The following is a 14,874-nucleotide window of genomic DNA, read 5'->3' on the forward strand; positions in this document are numbered from 1 at the left end:
TATATATATGTATGTATATATATATATATGTATGTATATATATATATATATATGTATGTATATATATATATAGATAGATATATATAGATACCCGCCCACCATTCCTAGGAGTAAGCAGCATTGAAGATGAGCTCCTGAGTTTTTCATCATTTATACCTTGTAATGAGCGAACAGTAAGACAAAACCTTGAAAAATTCGACTCTGTGGAACAGGAAAGCGAGCTGGACTGAGCTGGACTAAAGATTTTTATGAAAAAAGAGGAAATAGAGGATTTAAAGGACATAAGAAAAAACCTGTTGAAGGACAGATCACATACAACAGGAGGACTCCAAACTGACATCTGACACCCAGAGATCTGCACATCTAAAGGTAGGACCATCCTCCATCCATACCACAACCTACAGACAGTGCTGTAATTACATCTCTGATAAATAAGGATTATTATAAAAATGGAAAATATAAATGTAGAACAAGTAACTGGGCAGAGAGCAGAGCTGGAGACACCCGACACCAGGAAGTCACACACTCTGGAAATCACATACTCTGAAGGGCAGAAAAGCATTCATGCACAAAAAGCCATTAAACATGCAAAGATTAGAGAAGAGCCAGAGACCCTCTTTCCTGATTTTACCTCTAAAGAGGAAGATAAAAGGAAAACCAATTATTTATTTTTCACAGACCAGCCCTTAGCCTGGCACACCGCTCTGTGCAATCAATATAAGTATATATCCAAGAACGGCAATCATAAGGGCCAGCAGATCAGAATTAGAAACCAAAAAGAAGACGAGACCAACTCACTGACCATAAACGTGTACAATAACGGCATAATCATGGTACAAGGGGCTGAGGAAAACTTACAGAAATTTGAAGACAGCTTTTCTCAAATTAAACTCCAGGCACAAAACTGCAAAGAACAACAAACCCCAGCAGCCACCATCACCTCTACAGAGACCTCCAGAGACAGAACTGCAGCCCCCAACACTTCACACCCCTCACCCGAGACCCTCAGAGACTGTTTATCTCAACTAGAAAGAGACTTTGTACAATTTAAAGAAGAACTTCAAAGAAACCTTGGTGACAGAAATGCAAATGACCAAGTAATGAATGAGATAAGCAAACTGAGGTGTGAATATGCAGCAGTGAATATGCATCTGCAGGAAATAAGAAGCAAAATGTGTGAACTGCAGCATGAAAATGCCCGACTGAGACAGGAGATAACAGAGCTGAAGACTCCGGGACACCTGAAACAGGAGGACGCCATAGAAACACAGAGGAGTGAAGACAACATGGCCCCCACTGGCCAGGAGGGAGCTATGGTAACTAACACCAGAACAGACACAATGGCCTCCACTGGCCAGGACACTGAGATACCAAATAACTCCAACAATATGAATGCTCCTGAAAATAACATAAGTGAACCACAAACCAGAGAAACAGAAAAGAGAAGAGAACTAGCCACCAGCAAAATCTCCAGCACAGACCCCCAGCTTCACCCACGTACCCCACCCGTGACCTCACAACGTTTTGATACCATCCTAATAATGGACTCAAATGGGAAATACCTGAAAACATGGCGACTATTTCCAGGAAAAAGGGTCAAAAAAATCCACTGTGCAACTATTGAGCAGGTGATGGCAGTCATCAATAACCCACGGTTCACAAGCCCAAATCATATTTTTATACACACAGGAACAAACAATCTGCCAGCCCAACACCAGCAGATCGCAGGACAACTGACCCAACTAGCAAAGACGGCAAAACTAAAATTCCCAGACAGCAAAATAATTCTATCATCTCTGCTCCCAAGAAATGATGTATCCAGCCAAACTACCCAGAACATCAACACGGACCTGACCACAAGAATCAAGGCTGTGCCCGACGTGATCCTGGCACAACACCCCTCCATAAAACACCAACACCTCTACGACGACAAGCACCTAAACAAACAAGGGGTCAGCCTACTGGCCAAAGAGCTGAAGGACATTATACTAAACAGAGACCCCATGCCTGGACTCAACAACAACCAAAATCCCATGGAAAGACCCCCAACAATAAAAAGACAGGAAACCCCAATTTCATCACAGGAGGCCAGAAACAAAGCCCTTCACCCAACATCGGGCCATCAGAGGAGGAGACCACCATGGAGGGGACCATCAACCCCACACAGAGACATGCAGGGCAGAGATATGGAAGAGATTAGAACCCTGCTCAGCACATTGTGCAGGAAACTAATGTGACTGGATCTAACATACCTATAAACCAGTCGTAAATCCAGAGTGTCTTACACAGCCGCACTCATTACAAGGTATATACACATGAGGTATATAGAAAAAAAAAAAAAAAAAATGACCTCATTCACAATCAGCAGCTGGAACATCCAAGGCCTGAGCACCTCGGCCTTTGGATGTAAAACAAATGACCCCGACTTTATTCAAAGACTGAAGAATATAGACATTCAGATCCTCCTGGAAACATGGACCAGAGCTGAAAACGAATCTCTGGTGCCAATCGGATACAGAGAAATCTCTGTCCCTGCCCTTAAAAATAAAAACATCAAACAGGGCCGCTGCTCAGGAGGAATATTGATCTGGTATAAAGAAGAGCTCCACCAGTACATCACACCAGTGAAGAGAGGAGGCAGCCACATATGGATCAGAATCAGCAGCTCCATCCTCACCTCTCAGTCCGATGTCTACCTCTGCACCACCTATATACCACCGCCAGAGTCCCCCTACTTCAATCCAGACAGCTTTGAGATCTTACAAGAAGAAGCCACCCATTATCAGGTCCTGGGCAAAGTTCTCATCTTTGGAGACCTCAATGCAAGAACAGGGAGAGAAAAAGACTTTCTGACCACAGACGGAAACATCTACATATTTGGGGCAGAGAATGACAGTCACGACTCAGAACACTCAGAGAGAAACAGCTATGACAGTACAGTCAACAAAAGTGGCAAAAAGCTCCTGAACTTATGTAAAAGTTTAGGTCTTCATATTCTTAATGGACGTACAAAGGGAGACTCACTGGGAAGATATACACTAGACTCCCATGTAGGAAGGAGTGTAGTAGACTACGCCATTACAGATATGGACCCGGCAAATATTAGCGCCTTCATAGTCACCCCACAAACGCACCTGTCAGACCACAGCCAACTTCTCCTGTACATAAAATCTACAGAGAAACCATCCACACAAAAGCCACAGCAGAGCAGCCTCTACAACCGACCTCCATCCTATAAATGGTCCAAGACGTCAGAAATAAAATATAAAGAGGCTCCCAACAGACCGGAATTACAAGAGATGCTCCACAACTTCTACAGCTACAAGTACAAGTCAAACCCAGAAGGAGTGAATCAAGCTGCAAAAGACCTCAACAAAATATTCCACACCATGGCCAAATTGTCCGACCTCAAACAAGTCAACTACAAGAGGCCAAAAGAAAAGCAGATCAATGGTTGGTTTGACAAAGAGTGTAAAGCCGTTCGAAAGACCCTGAGAACAGCCTCAAACAATAAACACAGAGACCCCAACAACCCAGACCTGAGGGAAGCCTATGACACCATACAAAAGCAGTACAAAACCATCCTCAGGAGGAAGAAGCAGAGCTACATCTCTACCAAACTTAGCCAACTCCAAGACGCCCTCCAAGACAACTCCTTCTGGGAAATATGGAGCCACATGGACACAAAGAGCAAGAAAAAGACTGATACCCATATCCAAAATGGCAACATCTGGCTCCAGTACTTCAGAGACCTCTACAAAGACATCCCAAAAGAAGGACTAAGCCAAGAGCAGGAAAACATAACATCAAAACTAAAGGCAATGGAAGAGAAAATCAAAAACTTCCAAAACCCACTGGACACACCAATTACATTACAGGAAGTTGCAGAGAAAATCACTTCCATAAAGTGTAAAAAATCTAGTGGTCTGGATGGAATCCCCCCAGAGATGTTGAAGTACAGCCCACCAGAAATTCAAGCTGCAATGGTTAAACTGTTCAACATTGTGCTGAGTGCTGGCTACTTCCCTCGTACCTGGAACCAAGGACTCATTACACCGATCCACAAGAGTGGGGACAGGTATGACCCTGCCAACTACAGAGGCATATGTGTCAGCAGTAACTTGGGAAAACTGTTCAACAGCATCCTAAACAAAAGGATCATCAGTTTCCTTACCGAGCACAATGTCCTGAGCAAAAGCCAAGCAGGGTTCGTGCCAAACCACCGCACCACGGACCACATCTACACCCTGCACAGTCTCATTCAGAGCCACGTCCACAACACAAAGCATGGGAAGATATACGCCTGCTTTGTAGACTTTAAAAAGGCCTTTGACTCAGTGTGGCACCCGGGCTTGTTCTTAAAAATGCTGGAAAGCGGAATAGGAGGAAAGACCTACGATGTCATCAAAAGCTCCTACACCGAGAACCTCTGCAGCGTGAGTGTGAACGGTAGAAGAACGGCTTATTTCCAGCAGAGCCGAGGAGTCAGACAGGGCTGCAGCCTAAGTCCAACGCTCTTCAATATTTACATCAATGAGCTGGCTGCTGCTCTGGAATCTTCACCTGCTCCAGGTCTCACACTCCATGACGCCCAGGTGAAATTCTTGCTCTATGCAGATGACCTACTGCTGGTGTCACCAACCGAGAAAGGTCTCCAAGACAACCTACAAATTTTGGAGAAATTCAGCTCCACATGGGCACTACCGATCAATCTAAAGAAAACCAACATCATGGTGTTCCAGAAGAGAAAAAGAAGATTTGACCAGCATCCTTCATTTGTCGTAAACGGCTGCACTCTAACAGGAACAGACAAATACACCTACTTGGGCCTGGAAATTCACCAGTCAGGGAGCTTTAAACAAGCCATAGAGACCCTGAAAAACAAGGCCTGCAAAACCTTTTATGCCATCCGAAGGAAATTGTATCATCTGAAGCCACCAGTGAGGGTCTGGCTAAAAATCTTCGATTCCATCATTGCCCCAATCCTCCTGTACGGCAGCGAAGTCTGGGGCCCTCACACTTACCCAGATTGGTCAAGGTGGGATTCCAGCCCAACAGAAATATTCCACCTGGAATTCTGTAAGCACCTTCTCCAGGTCCATCGAAGCACCTCCAACAGCGCCTGTCGAGCTGAGCTGGGCAGATTCCCTCTACACCTAGCAGCTCTGAAGAGGTCACTATCATTTCAGGCTCACCTACAGAGTAGCAATCCAAGCTCCCATCACCACAAAGCTCTGATACATATACGTGGGCCAGATGAACCAGGACCCCTGGCACAGCTCTCCCAAACCCAACTGGACAAAATAACCAATCACAGCAGCCTGACAAGAACCAGAATCAGGAAGATGGTAGACGAGGGCCAGGAGAGGTATGTCAGTGACTGGAGGACCGACATCAACACCTCACAGAAACTGACCACGTACCAGAGTCTACAGAGAGACTACAGACTGGCCCCGTATCTGGAGAAAATCCCGGACCCCAGAGACCGCAGGACCCTGAGCCGATATAGACTCAGTGCCCACAGTCTAGCCATCGAATCCGGTCGACACAAGCAGAGCTACAAGCCAAGGGAGGACAGACTGTGCCAACACTGTGACCTGGAGGCCCTGGAGGATGAAACCCACTTCCTGCTACACTGCACCAAGTACTCAGCAGTGAGGGACACTCACTTCAGGAGACTCTCCCATCTCTTCCCGGATTTCAGCTCCATGAAGGAGGAAGAGAAAATATATATCCTGCTGGGGGAAGAAGAGAGCGCAGTGGAGATAGCAGCGCGGTATGTGAGCGAATGTCATAGACTTCGAGAAAGAGAACTATGATAAGCCATGGACTTCCATAGCCCCCCATCCCAGATGTGGCCCCCCAATCCCCACCCTGGATATGCCCCATCCACCGTTACCACAGTCCCCACCGTGGATATGCCCCATCATAAGCCATGGACTTCCATAGCCCCCATCCTAGAAGTGCCCCCACAGTCCCCACCCTGGATGTGCCCCATCCATCCTTCCTACAATCCCCACCCACCATCCCCACAGCCCCAGGCCCTAATGTACACTTGCTTTGGCAAAACTAATTTGTATTTGGTCCTGCCAATAAAGCTTATTTGATTTGATTGATTTGATTTGATATATATATATGTATGTATATATATATATATATATGTATGTATATATATGTATGTATATGTATGTATATATATGTATGTATATATATATGTATATATATATATATATATATATATGTATGTGTATATATATATGTATGTATATATATATGTATGTATATATATATGTATGTATATGTATGTATATATATATATATATGTATATATATATATATGTATATATATATATATGTATATATATATATGTGTATATATATATATGTATATATATATATGTGTATATATATATATGTATATATATATATATGTTTATATATATATGTATATATATGTATATGTGTGTATATATATATATATGTATATGTGTATATATGTATATATGTGTATATATATATATATATGTATATATATATGTATATATATATGTATATATATATATGTATATATATATGTATATATATATATATATATATGTGTATGTATATATATATGTGTATATATATATATATATATATATATATATATATATATATATATATATATATATATATATATATATATATATATATATATATATATATATAATATTATGATATGATATTATAATATGATATTCAACTGAACCAAACAATGAACAGGGTCCCTGTGATCTACACCTAGAATACAATTTCAAGATACAGATTTAAAGTAGGTTGTGTTATTCTACCCGTGTCATTAATTATAATACCATTTACTCATCTGTCATCTGTCCCATTTATTAGACAGAAATACACATTCCTAACCACTCTGATAAATTATTAACCAGTTATGAAAAAGACTTGGTCTCCAACACTGTCCTGAAGCATCGCCGGTGAGGGGAGGCCCGGGGTATTTAACCATGTCCCCCAGATCCTGTAGAAATTCTTAAAGGCTTTAATTTAAGATATACACCCCTCTCCAAATGGAGTAAAGAGTTAAATCTATCTCTAAATTCCCCAATAGCTGGAGGAGCTGGATACAGCCAGGGATAGACCGTCCGCTTTCTGGCCTGATATAAGAGACGTGAAATACCCAACAGCATCGGCGAGCTTAAGTCTCAACCTTCATCCAGAAAGACCAGGACACCTAAATGGATTTGGCTGCAGCCGTATACTAACTACTTGTTAAATGAATGCTAATACTGCCCTCCAATATACCCTAATGTTCCCGCAGAACCACATCGTATGCTGTAAGTTAGCATTTCCCCACCCACACCTCGGGCAGAGATCATCTGTCCGAATCCCAATTTTGTCTAATAAACTAAGCATACTGTACACTGTGCAGCAAAAACAACTGCGACAGACGTTGACTTTCGGAGAGAGCTAACTTTGGAATCTGAGATAGCGCAACTACCCATAGGTCATCCATCATATAACCTAAGTCTCACTCCCACTACTCTCTAGCCTGCAGCGGGAATTTATTAAGATAGGTAGCCAGGGAGCATTGCTATACTCTCCTACCCTTTTAAATGCTGGAATCGTTATTGAACGTGGCATTTATGGAATTAACAGCCAAGGGTAGTGCTGGGCTCATTAGCATATATAAGGCTAAGTTCAGGTTGGGAGACCCTTGGACTGTCCGTCAATTGTGGTCTGTGCTTGGACAGTTGTACGGACTTTTGTAGTAGCCCTTAGTTTGAGATCACTTGGATGTTACTATCTGGCTAGGGGAAAACTATGGTAAGTAATATTAACAGCAGTCTATTTAACAACACACTGCAATATCAGACTTTTTAGGCTACTTAAATTGTAAAAACGATCCAAAAATTCTCCCTTTTTGGAAACAGATATCAAACAGGTGGTAGAAACAGAATAAGCCATCTCTTTTTCAAACGGGAAGATGCAATTATTCTACTTGCTTGGGGAGCATACATTTTTTTTAATTATTTGCTAAATTAAGAAGTGATAGGTTTTTCACCCATCCAGAAATTAGCCCTCTGTTTAGGGAGCAAAAACAGGTGTGCTGTTTTAGAATTGAAGAAGCAATGGCTTCTCAGCTAGGAGTGAAAATATGTTACCGTTTGGGATCCGCAACAGGTTTGTTATTCCCAAATTGAATAAACGGCTTGCATGCTCTTTTCTATAGATCTTGCAAGCACTACTGTAAAGCTTTGGCTCATTGCTGGGTCCAGCCAGCTTCAGTATTTTTGTGGCAGAGTCTGCCAGTGCACAGTTCTGACCAGCGGCTCAGCCATACCAGAAGCCTGCAAAACAAGAATGCCGCGGAGACACCATCACATGTTTCTCAACGCTGGCAGGAAACTAGCCAGGTCTTTCACCGGGAAGGGAAAACCACAGGAAGGGCAGTCTCCAGCCAAGGAAACAGCCTATACCAAAACATGGTATCCATCCACAGACAGCTGTTTCGGGGTATTTGCCCCTCATCCATGTGGAGTAGGAAACTGGCTAGTGGGGGCAATGCCTAGTAGAAAACTACATAGGTAAGGATGGTTGACCTCGGGGAGATCAACATCCAACACCGCGAAGACACTATCACGTGTTTCTCAATGCAGTGACACTAGAACAAGGCCCCCTGTGAAAATATGCAAAACAAGAATGCCGCGGAGACACCATCACATGTTTCTCAACGCTGGCAGGAAACTAGGAACCTATGCCAGAAGCCTGAACTTTCAGGAGTGTGCTAATCCCTGACAGCCTTGAGGCAAGGGGAGTGGTGCACCTTTTGAAGATCAATAATGAGCCCCTTTAAATCATCCATGTAAAAAAATATTTATTGTGTAGACTTATTTTTTTACTTCCAAGCAGTAATTTAGAATAATTATATTTATAAAATGCAAAATTTGATATATATTAATCTGCTAAATTTGTGATTTAATTGATCTTTCCTAGATAGCGTTGCTGGTTACTAATGATGCCATAGCTCACACAGACAAGTTACAGTTCTTCATGGAACAGTTTTATAAGATCATCAGGAAGATGGAGTCTTCTAACAAGGAACTCTCTATTGCTATTCGAGGATATGGACTCTTTGCAGCGGTATGATTCTCTCATTTAATATGAAAATACAACTTGTGACTTTTATAAAATGAAATAAAATCTGTTGCATTTATTCATTTGTTTGCTTTAAAGCCATGCAAAATGGTGAATGCCAAGGATGTGGATTTCATGTACATTGAGCTTATTCAGCGTTGCAAGCAAATGTATCTCACAGAGGCGGAGACTGAAGAAGACAATGTGTATCAGCTCCCAAACTTCCTGCAGGCAATTGCAAGTGTCATACTGTACATGGACTCTGTGAGTAGAGAACTTATTTTGAATAGTACATAATAATCTATAAAATTTGCTAACTTTGATTTGTTGGCCAGTGGAACATGACTTGAGAAATGATCTCTGAAATTATTTGTTTCTTCAACATACAAAACATATGATTGTGATAAATTGTACTGTGCTTTCCCTTCAGATCCCTGAAATATATACTCCAGTTCTGGAGCGTCTCCTGGTTGTTCAGATAGAAACATTTCCACAATACAGCTCAAAAATGCAATGGTCTTGCAGCAGGTCAATCATCAAGGTGTTTCTGTCTTTAGCGGCAAAGGGGCCTATTCTTTGGAGCCTGATTAGTACTGTAGGTGAGTTTATAACTGTCAGTTACTTTTATATATATTTTTTATTGTGATTGTGCATGCTAGCACTAGTTTACAAAAGAAAATAAAAAGTTATCCTGAAACAATTTTTTTTTTTCTTGAAAATACACATTAGCACGCTACAATTTTTTTTTAGCAATTTGGGTGGATGCGTCTTCTGACAGCCATGTAAAACAAGCGCACAGAGCTACTCTCCCACTCAGCATCCTAATAAAATACCTTCACCCATTCTGTAATCTTCCTCTTATTCGGTTACTGCTGTGTGGGAAGGTGCCCGAAGCTGAGGGAGTTGTCATCAGTGACGTTTAAAGTCATAGATGACCCCCAGTAAGTTTCTGGAGAAAAACCAGGACAGTGAGGCATCCAAAATGGCGCCTCCTCACAGCACGCTGTCCAGGGAACGGGTGGCGGAGGTAGCTGCTGCCAAACTGGAGCGCTATGCATGGGTCACAGAGGACTCCTGCTAAGAGACATTCATCCCGTCAGGTATTGGAGGGAAGGGTGGTCAGGAAGTGTAACAACTCGTCATCACAAGACCTAATGGTGCCCCTCCCCCAGCGCTAGTTGGGAGAGGCCGTGGCAGAGAAACAAGAAACCCCAACAAGCCTAAGCACGGTACTTACTAAGGACAGTGAACCATCCCTCAGGGATGTATTTTCAGCCGTTAATGGCTGCAGCCCTATTCTGGATATTCTTGGCATGCAAATTGAAGGACTCAAGGATGATATTGGCTACATGATACATGGTCTGTAAAAATCTAATGAAAGAAAGGGGAAAAGGAGAGGAGAGTGGGCGCTGTGGGGGGCCAAGTACCATGCATGCAGAAAGACATTTAAAATAATAAAGCAAAATATAAATATGCTCCACAGCAAGGCGGACCACCTGGAAAACAGGCTAAGATGAAATAATTTACGCATAGTAGAGGTACCAGAGAAGGTGGAAGGCCGGGACCCAGTTGTGTATTTTGAAGCATCGTTGCTGGACTCATGTGGCAAAGAGGTCCTATTCCCTTCTTTGCTAGAGAACGAGCTCATAGGATGCCCACTCACCCGGGATCACTGGGCGCTCAGCCACATCTTATTATTATGAAGCTGCTTTACTTTAGGGATAAGGGACATGATACTACGAAAAACAAGGAACAATCAAGCTCTGTCCAATAACTGTTCTAATGTGTCCATATACCCAGATTTCTCAGCAGTACAAAGAAGGACAGCTGAATTTATGGACATAAAAGAGAGCAACTACGCTCAAAAGAAATGCTGAATTACATGATGTACCCTTCGTGCCTCAGAGCGGTGGGAATGGGAAATGTGCAGATATTTGATACTCCAAAGGAGGCCATGGCTTGGCTGGACACTAATGAAAGATATAGGTAACCTTTAAACGGAGTCGGGAAAGGTCCCAGAGTAACAGGACACTGGGGATGATGGTTAATCCCATTCTGGAGAAGGGGGTCTTCATAACATGGGGGTCAGATGCTTATGTTTCCCCTTTCCAGGGGAAAATGTTATGTGGGAAGAGTTTTAATGTTTCAGTTCATTATTTACCATTTAAAATAGATATGCTAGTTCACTTGCCTATATCAGACCATCTAAAAGCCCCCCTGTTCTTCACTGGTTGAGGGCTTCTAGTTCAGTTATATATATCATGTCAGTTCTGTGTTTTGAAAATGGGGTTACTTATCAGAGGAGAACTGCATTTTGTCAAGAAACCGATGGGGAGATTGGAGGAATAAGCAGGCAAACTCGTTTAAAACATAAAAATATATACGGTATTACATGTACACTTGCTACGATTAACATATTAGCCTGGAATGTCAGAGGTCTGAGGGAGTCTTGAAAAAGATGGGCAGCGTTCTCTTGGATGTGTCAGCAGAAGGCAGGAGTAGTATGTCTTTCAGATACACAAATGACCAATGGCTGGGTTCACTTGATGAAAATAAGCATGATTGGGCAAACAATTCCACTCTGCATACTCAACACATGCCACAGGAGTAAGTGACTTGGTACATAAATCTAGCCCTTTTATTGGTCAGGTGACCACAGTTGATGCATAAGGAAGGTATAGTTGTATTGTCTGTAAAATATATAATATTAGGACCTTAAGTGTCCCTACATATAATTCCCCCCCCCCCCCCCCCAATATTTCTCGATATTTGTTTTTGCTGTTGACTTCCCAGAAATCCAGGTGGAGAAGTTCAATGCCTACCTACACTTCTACTTGGTTAAATATCATGTGAGTTCTGTTCCCCAGCATACTAGTCGATTATCGTTACATTATATGTTGTCAGAGACTGGAATGATAGATATTTGTAGTCTTCACCACCCACCACAATACTTTTGTTATTCCTCTTCACATCATTCACTTTCATGAATAGACTTGACCATTGGTATTGACCATATTTTGGGTTATATCAGATCTGTAGCGCTCCTAACCAGAAATAGCTCAGACCACTTACTTCCACTGATACTATTGCATTTCGTATGTAGGAATTTCTCAGAGAAAATATTAGTGGCCTTTTTTCTCATGCCGGCTCGTCCGAGTTATATGCTAACTAATCCAAATACAGAATTGTTGCAGTCTATTACACATCTGATAGCATGCCCTATAAAAAGTAGAAAAAAAAATAAAATCAAACAAGCCCTTTGCTTTCCCCCTTTACAACATTTTTTTTTTTAATGGAAAATTAAAAATAAACCTTTAAATAATGGCGTTATGTTTAACTTTACACTAGAGATGAGCGGTCCCATGGAAGTTCGGTTCGGGGGGTTCAGCCGGACTTTAGATCAAATCCTTGTCCCAAACCGAACTTTAACTGAACCTCAATGGAAATCACAAATTGTACAGTTTGGGTTTCTGCCCACATATAGGCAGCCATAAACTGATCACTTCTGGGAGGGGCAGGGTTTGTCCATTTTTTTTTTTTGTTTGCTGCACACTACATCTGATTACACTGTTGTTACCTCCAGTATGAGACATTCAAACACTGCAAGCGGCTCGCACTCGGCTGAGCACAGAGTGTACCGGAGCACAGCGATACACACACGAGTGGTTTGCATGCATAAAACATCCGGACTCTGAACCCAAAACGTTTTTTTTTTTTAATTTTGCTTTTTTAAACTCTGTGTTTGGTCCGAACACCAAACCTCAGCTTTGCTCATCTATACTTAACACCTAAGGGTATGTGCCCACAATCAAGACGAGTCCTAACCTGGGGGGCCGCGCGTCTCCTCCACAGGAGAACGCAGGAGACCGCAGCGGTCAGTGCCCACGATCAGGATTCCTTGTGCTGCGGTCTCCTGCTTGTGTTCTTCCTACGGAGGATGCAGGCTATTCCGCAGCAAACAATTGACATGCTGTGGCCTGGAAAGACGCACCGCAGGTCAGTGTTTGCTGCGGAAAAAAACAAGCATAGTGGGCATTTATAGAAATCCCATCCACTGTGCTTGTACTGTACAACGCAGAGGCTTGCACGCATCTGAGGCAGGCTGCGTCCAAACCGCTGCAAATACTGATCGTGGGCACGCACTCTTACTCTTCTGTGTAAAGGGAAGGAACTAGAGGCAGAGCTTCTTCACCTGCTTCCCTCTACAATAAGAGATGACACTTGGTGCTCATAAGGTTCTATTTCAGTAATGTAATAATATGTCCTCATTGAAAACAGATTTTAACCAAGTTTTGATAATTTTAGAAGAAGGGATCAGTCCAGGAGGAGGCGAGCCAATTTCTCTAATAAGATATAATACAAAATGTATTATTTTTGTGTACTACTGATTTCTGAGATAAAAATTAAAGCGATGGTTAATCTTTAAAGATTTTTTCTTCATCGTTCCTTATGGGAGACCCAGACCATGGGTGTATAGCTTCTGCCTCCGGAGGACACACAAAGTACTACACTAAAAAGTGTAGCTCCTCCCTCCTAGCATATACACCCCCTGGATAACCAAATATAGCCAGTTCAATGCTTTGTGTTCAGGAGGCACACATCCACACATGCATCCTCATCTGATTTTGATTTTTGAAAAGAGTTTGAAGAAAAGCGGGTCCAAGCCTGGACTCCCGGCATGTCCCTTCTCACCCCACTGTGTCGGCGGTGCTGTTAAGGTTGATTTCAGGGCTGGAGCCCTTCATGCCGCGCTCCTTCACCATCCCCTGGGGCTCTGGCTTGAAGTAGGAGCCAGCACGGTTCTTCCTGCCTTGCAGGAGACCGGTCTCCATCCGCAGCCCCTTTTGGATCCTGCCGGACGGAGCACTCATCCCTCAGGGACCTGGCCCTGCGTCTCACAAGCTAAGTATCTGAGACGTGGTTATCAGGGGGTCACTTGTACTTTATTGTTGGGGAGAGTGTGCTGTGTAACTGTGCTGACTTTCTGGCCGGTTCTCTGGTTTTCACCGGAGAACCGCGCCGATGGTGCCTGCGCGCCGGCCGCATTGTTAAATTTAGGCCCCGGCTTCGCCTGAGGCCTACTTTCGTTTTCACTGCCCCTGCATGCCAATCATGCCGAGGGACAGTGCGGCTCCGCCCAGCGGCTGTTCAGCACAGGGAAGGGACACTCCTCTCTGAGGAAAGATTCCCTCCCCTGTATACCTTCTTGGCCCTCCGGATCCCGCTCTTTGAGTAGGCCCCGCCCCCTCTCCTCGCTCCGGCGCCATTTTATCAGCGTTCTCACACTGATCGGAGCTGCCTGCAGCATCTCTCTGGGGGTCTGGTCTGTGGGATCTGGAGGGCACAAAAACGGTCGGGTAAGCCACAACCTCCGGTTGTGGACCTAGTTATATACTCTCTGGGGGCTATTCTACTCAGAACCCCCACTTCAACAGCATGTCTCACACAAGGAGCAAGGCTGCAAGGCTGTACTCACTATGCACTGCATGTAAGCTCGTACTGCCTGAACCGAGCACATATCCACATTGTGATGCCTGCTCTAACATGGTGGTGCCTCAGCCTGGAGTCTCACTCCCAGTGGTCCCTCCGGCTGCTTCGGCTCCGGTGGCTGAACCCCCGGCTTGGGTAGAATCCTTCTCTAAGTCTATCTCCCAGTCCTTTGCCGACTCCATGGGACAGTTGTCCTGGACTCTGCTGAGCATGCATCAGCCCCCTTCTCAGGGCGCCTCTGCTGCTACGGCT

The 14,874-nt window shown here is 43.4% G+C and overlaps 1 protein-coding gene across 1 annotated transcript in view; it reads left to right on the top strand.

The window, feature by feature from the left end:
• The window catches only part of PRKDC (protein kinase, DNA-activated, catalytic subunit), a 527,347-nt gene that overhangs the window by 135,625 nt on the left and 376,848 nt on the right, over positions 1–14,874 (top strand). Inside the window, exons 11-13 of the mRNA XM_075353287.1 lie at positions 8,992–9,138; positions 9,232–9,396; positions 9,563–9,731. Coding sequence (XP_075209402.1) covers positions 8,992–9,138; positions 9,232–9,396; positions 9,563–9,731 — 481 coding nt within the window. The remainder of the gene's footprint in view (positions 1–8,991; positions 9,139–9,231; positions 9,397–9,562; positions 9,732–14,874) is intronic.

Source organism: Anomaloglossus baeobatrachus, chromosome 6 (genome assembly GCF_048569485.1).
Source record: "Anomaloglossus baeobatrachus isolate aAnoBae1 chromosome 6, aAnoBae1.hap1, whole genome shotgun sequence".
NCBI classification, from domain to species: Eukaryota; Metazoa; Chordata; class Amphibia; order Anura; family Aromobatidae; genus Anomaloglossus; species Anomaloglossus baeobatrachus.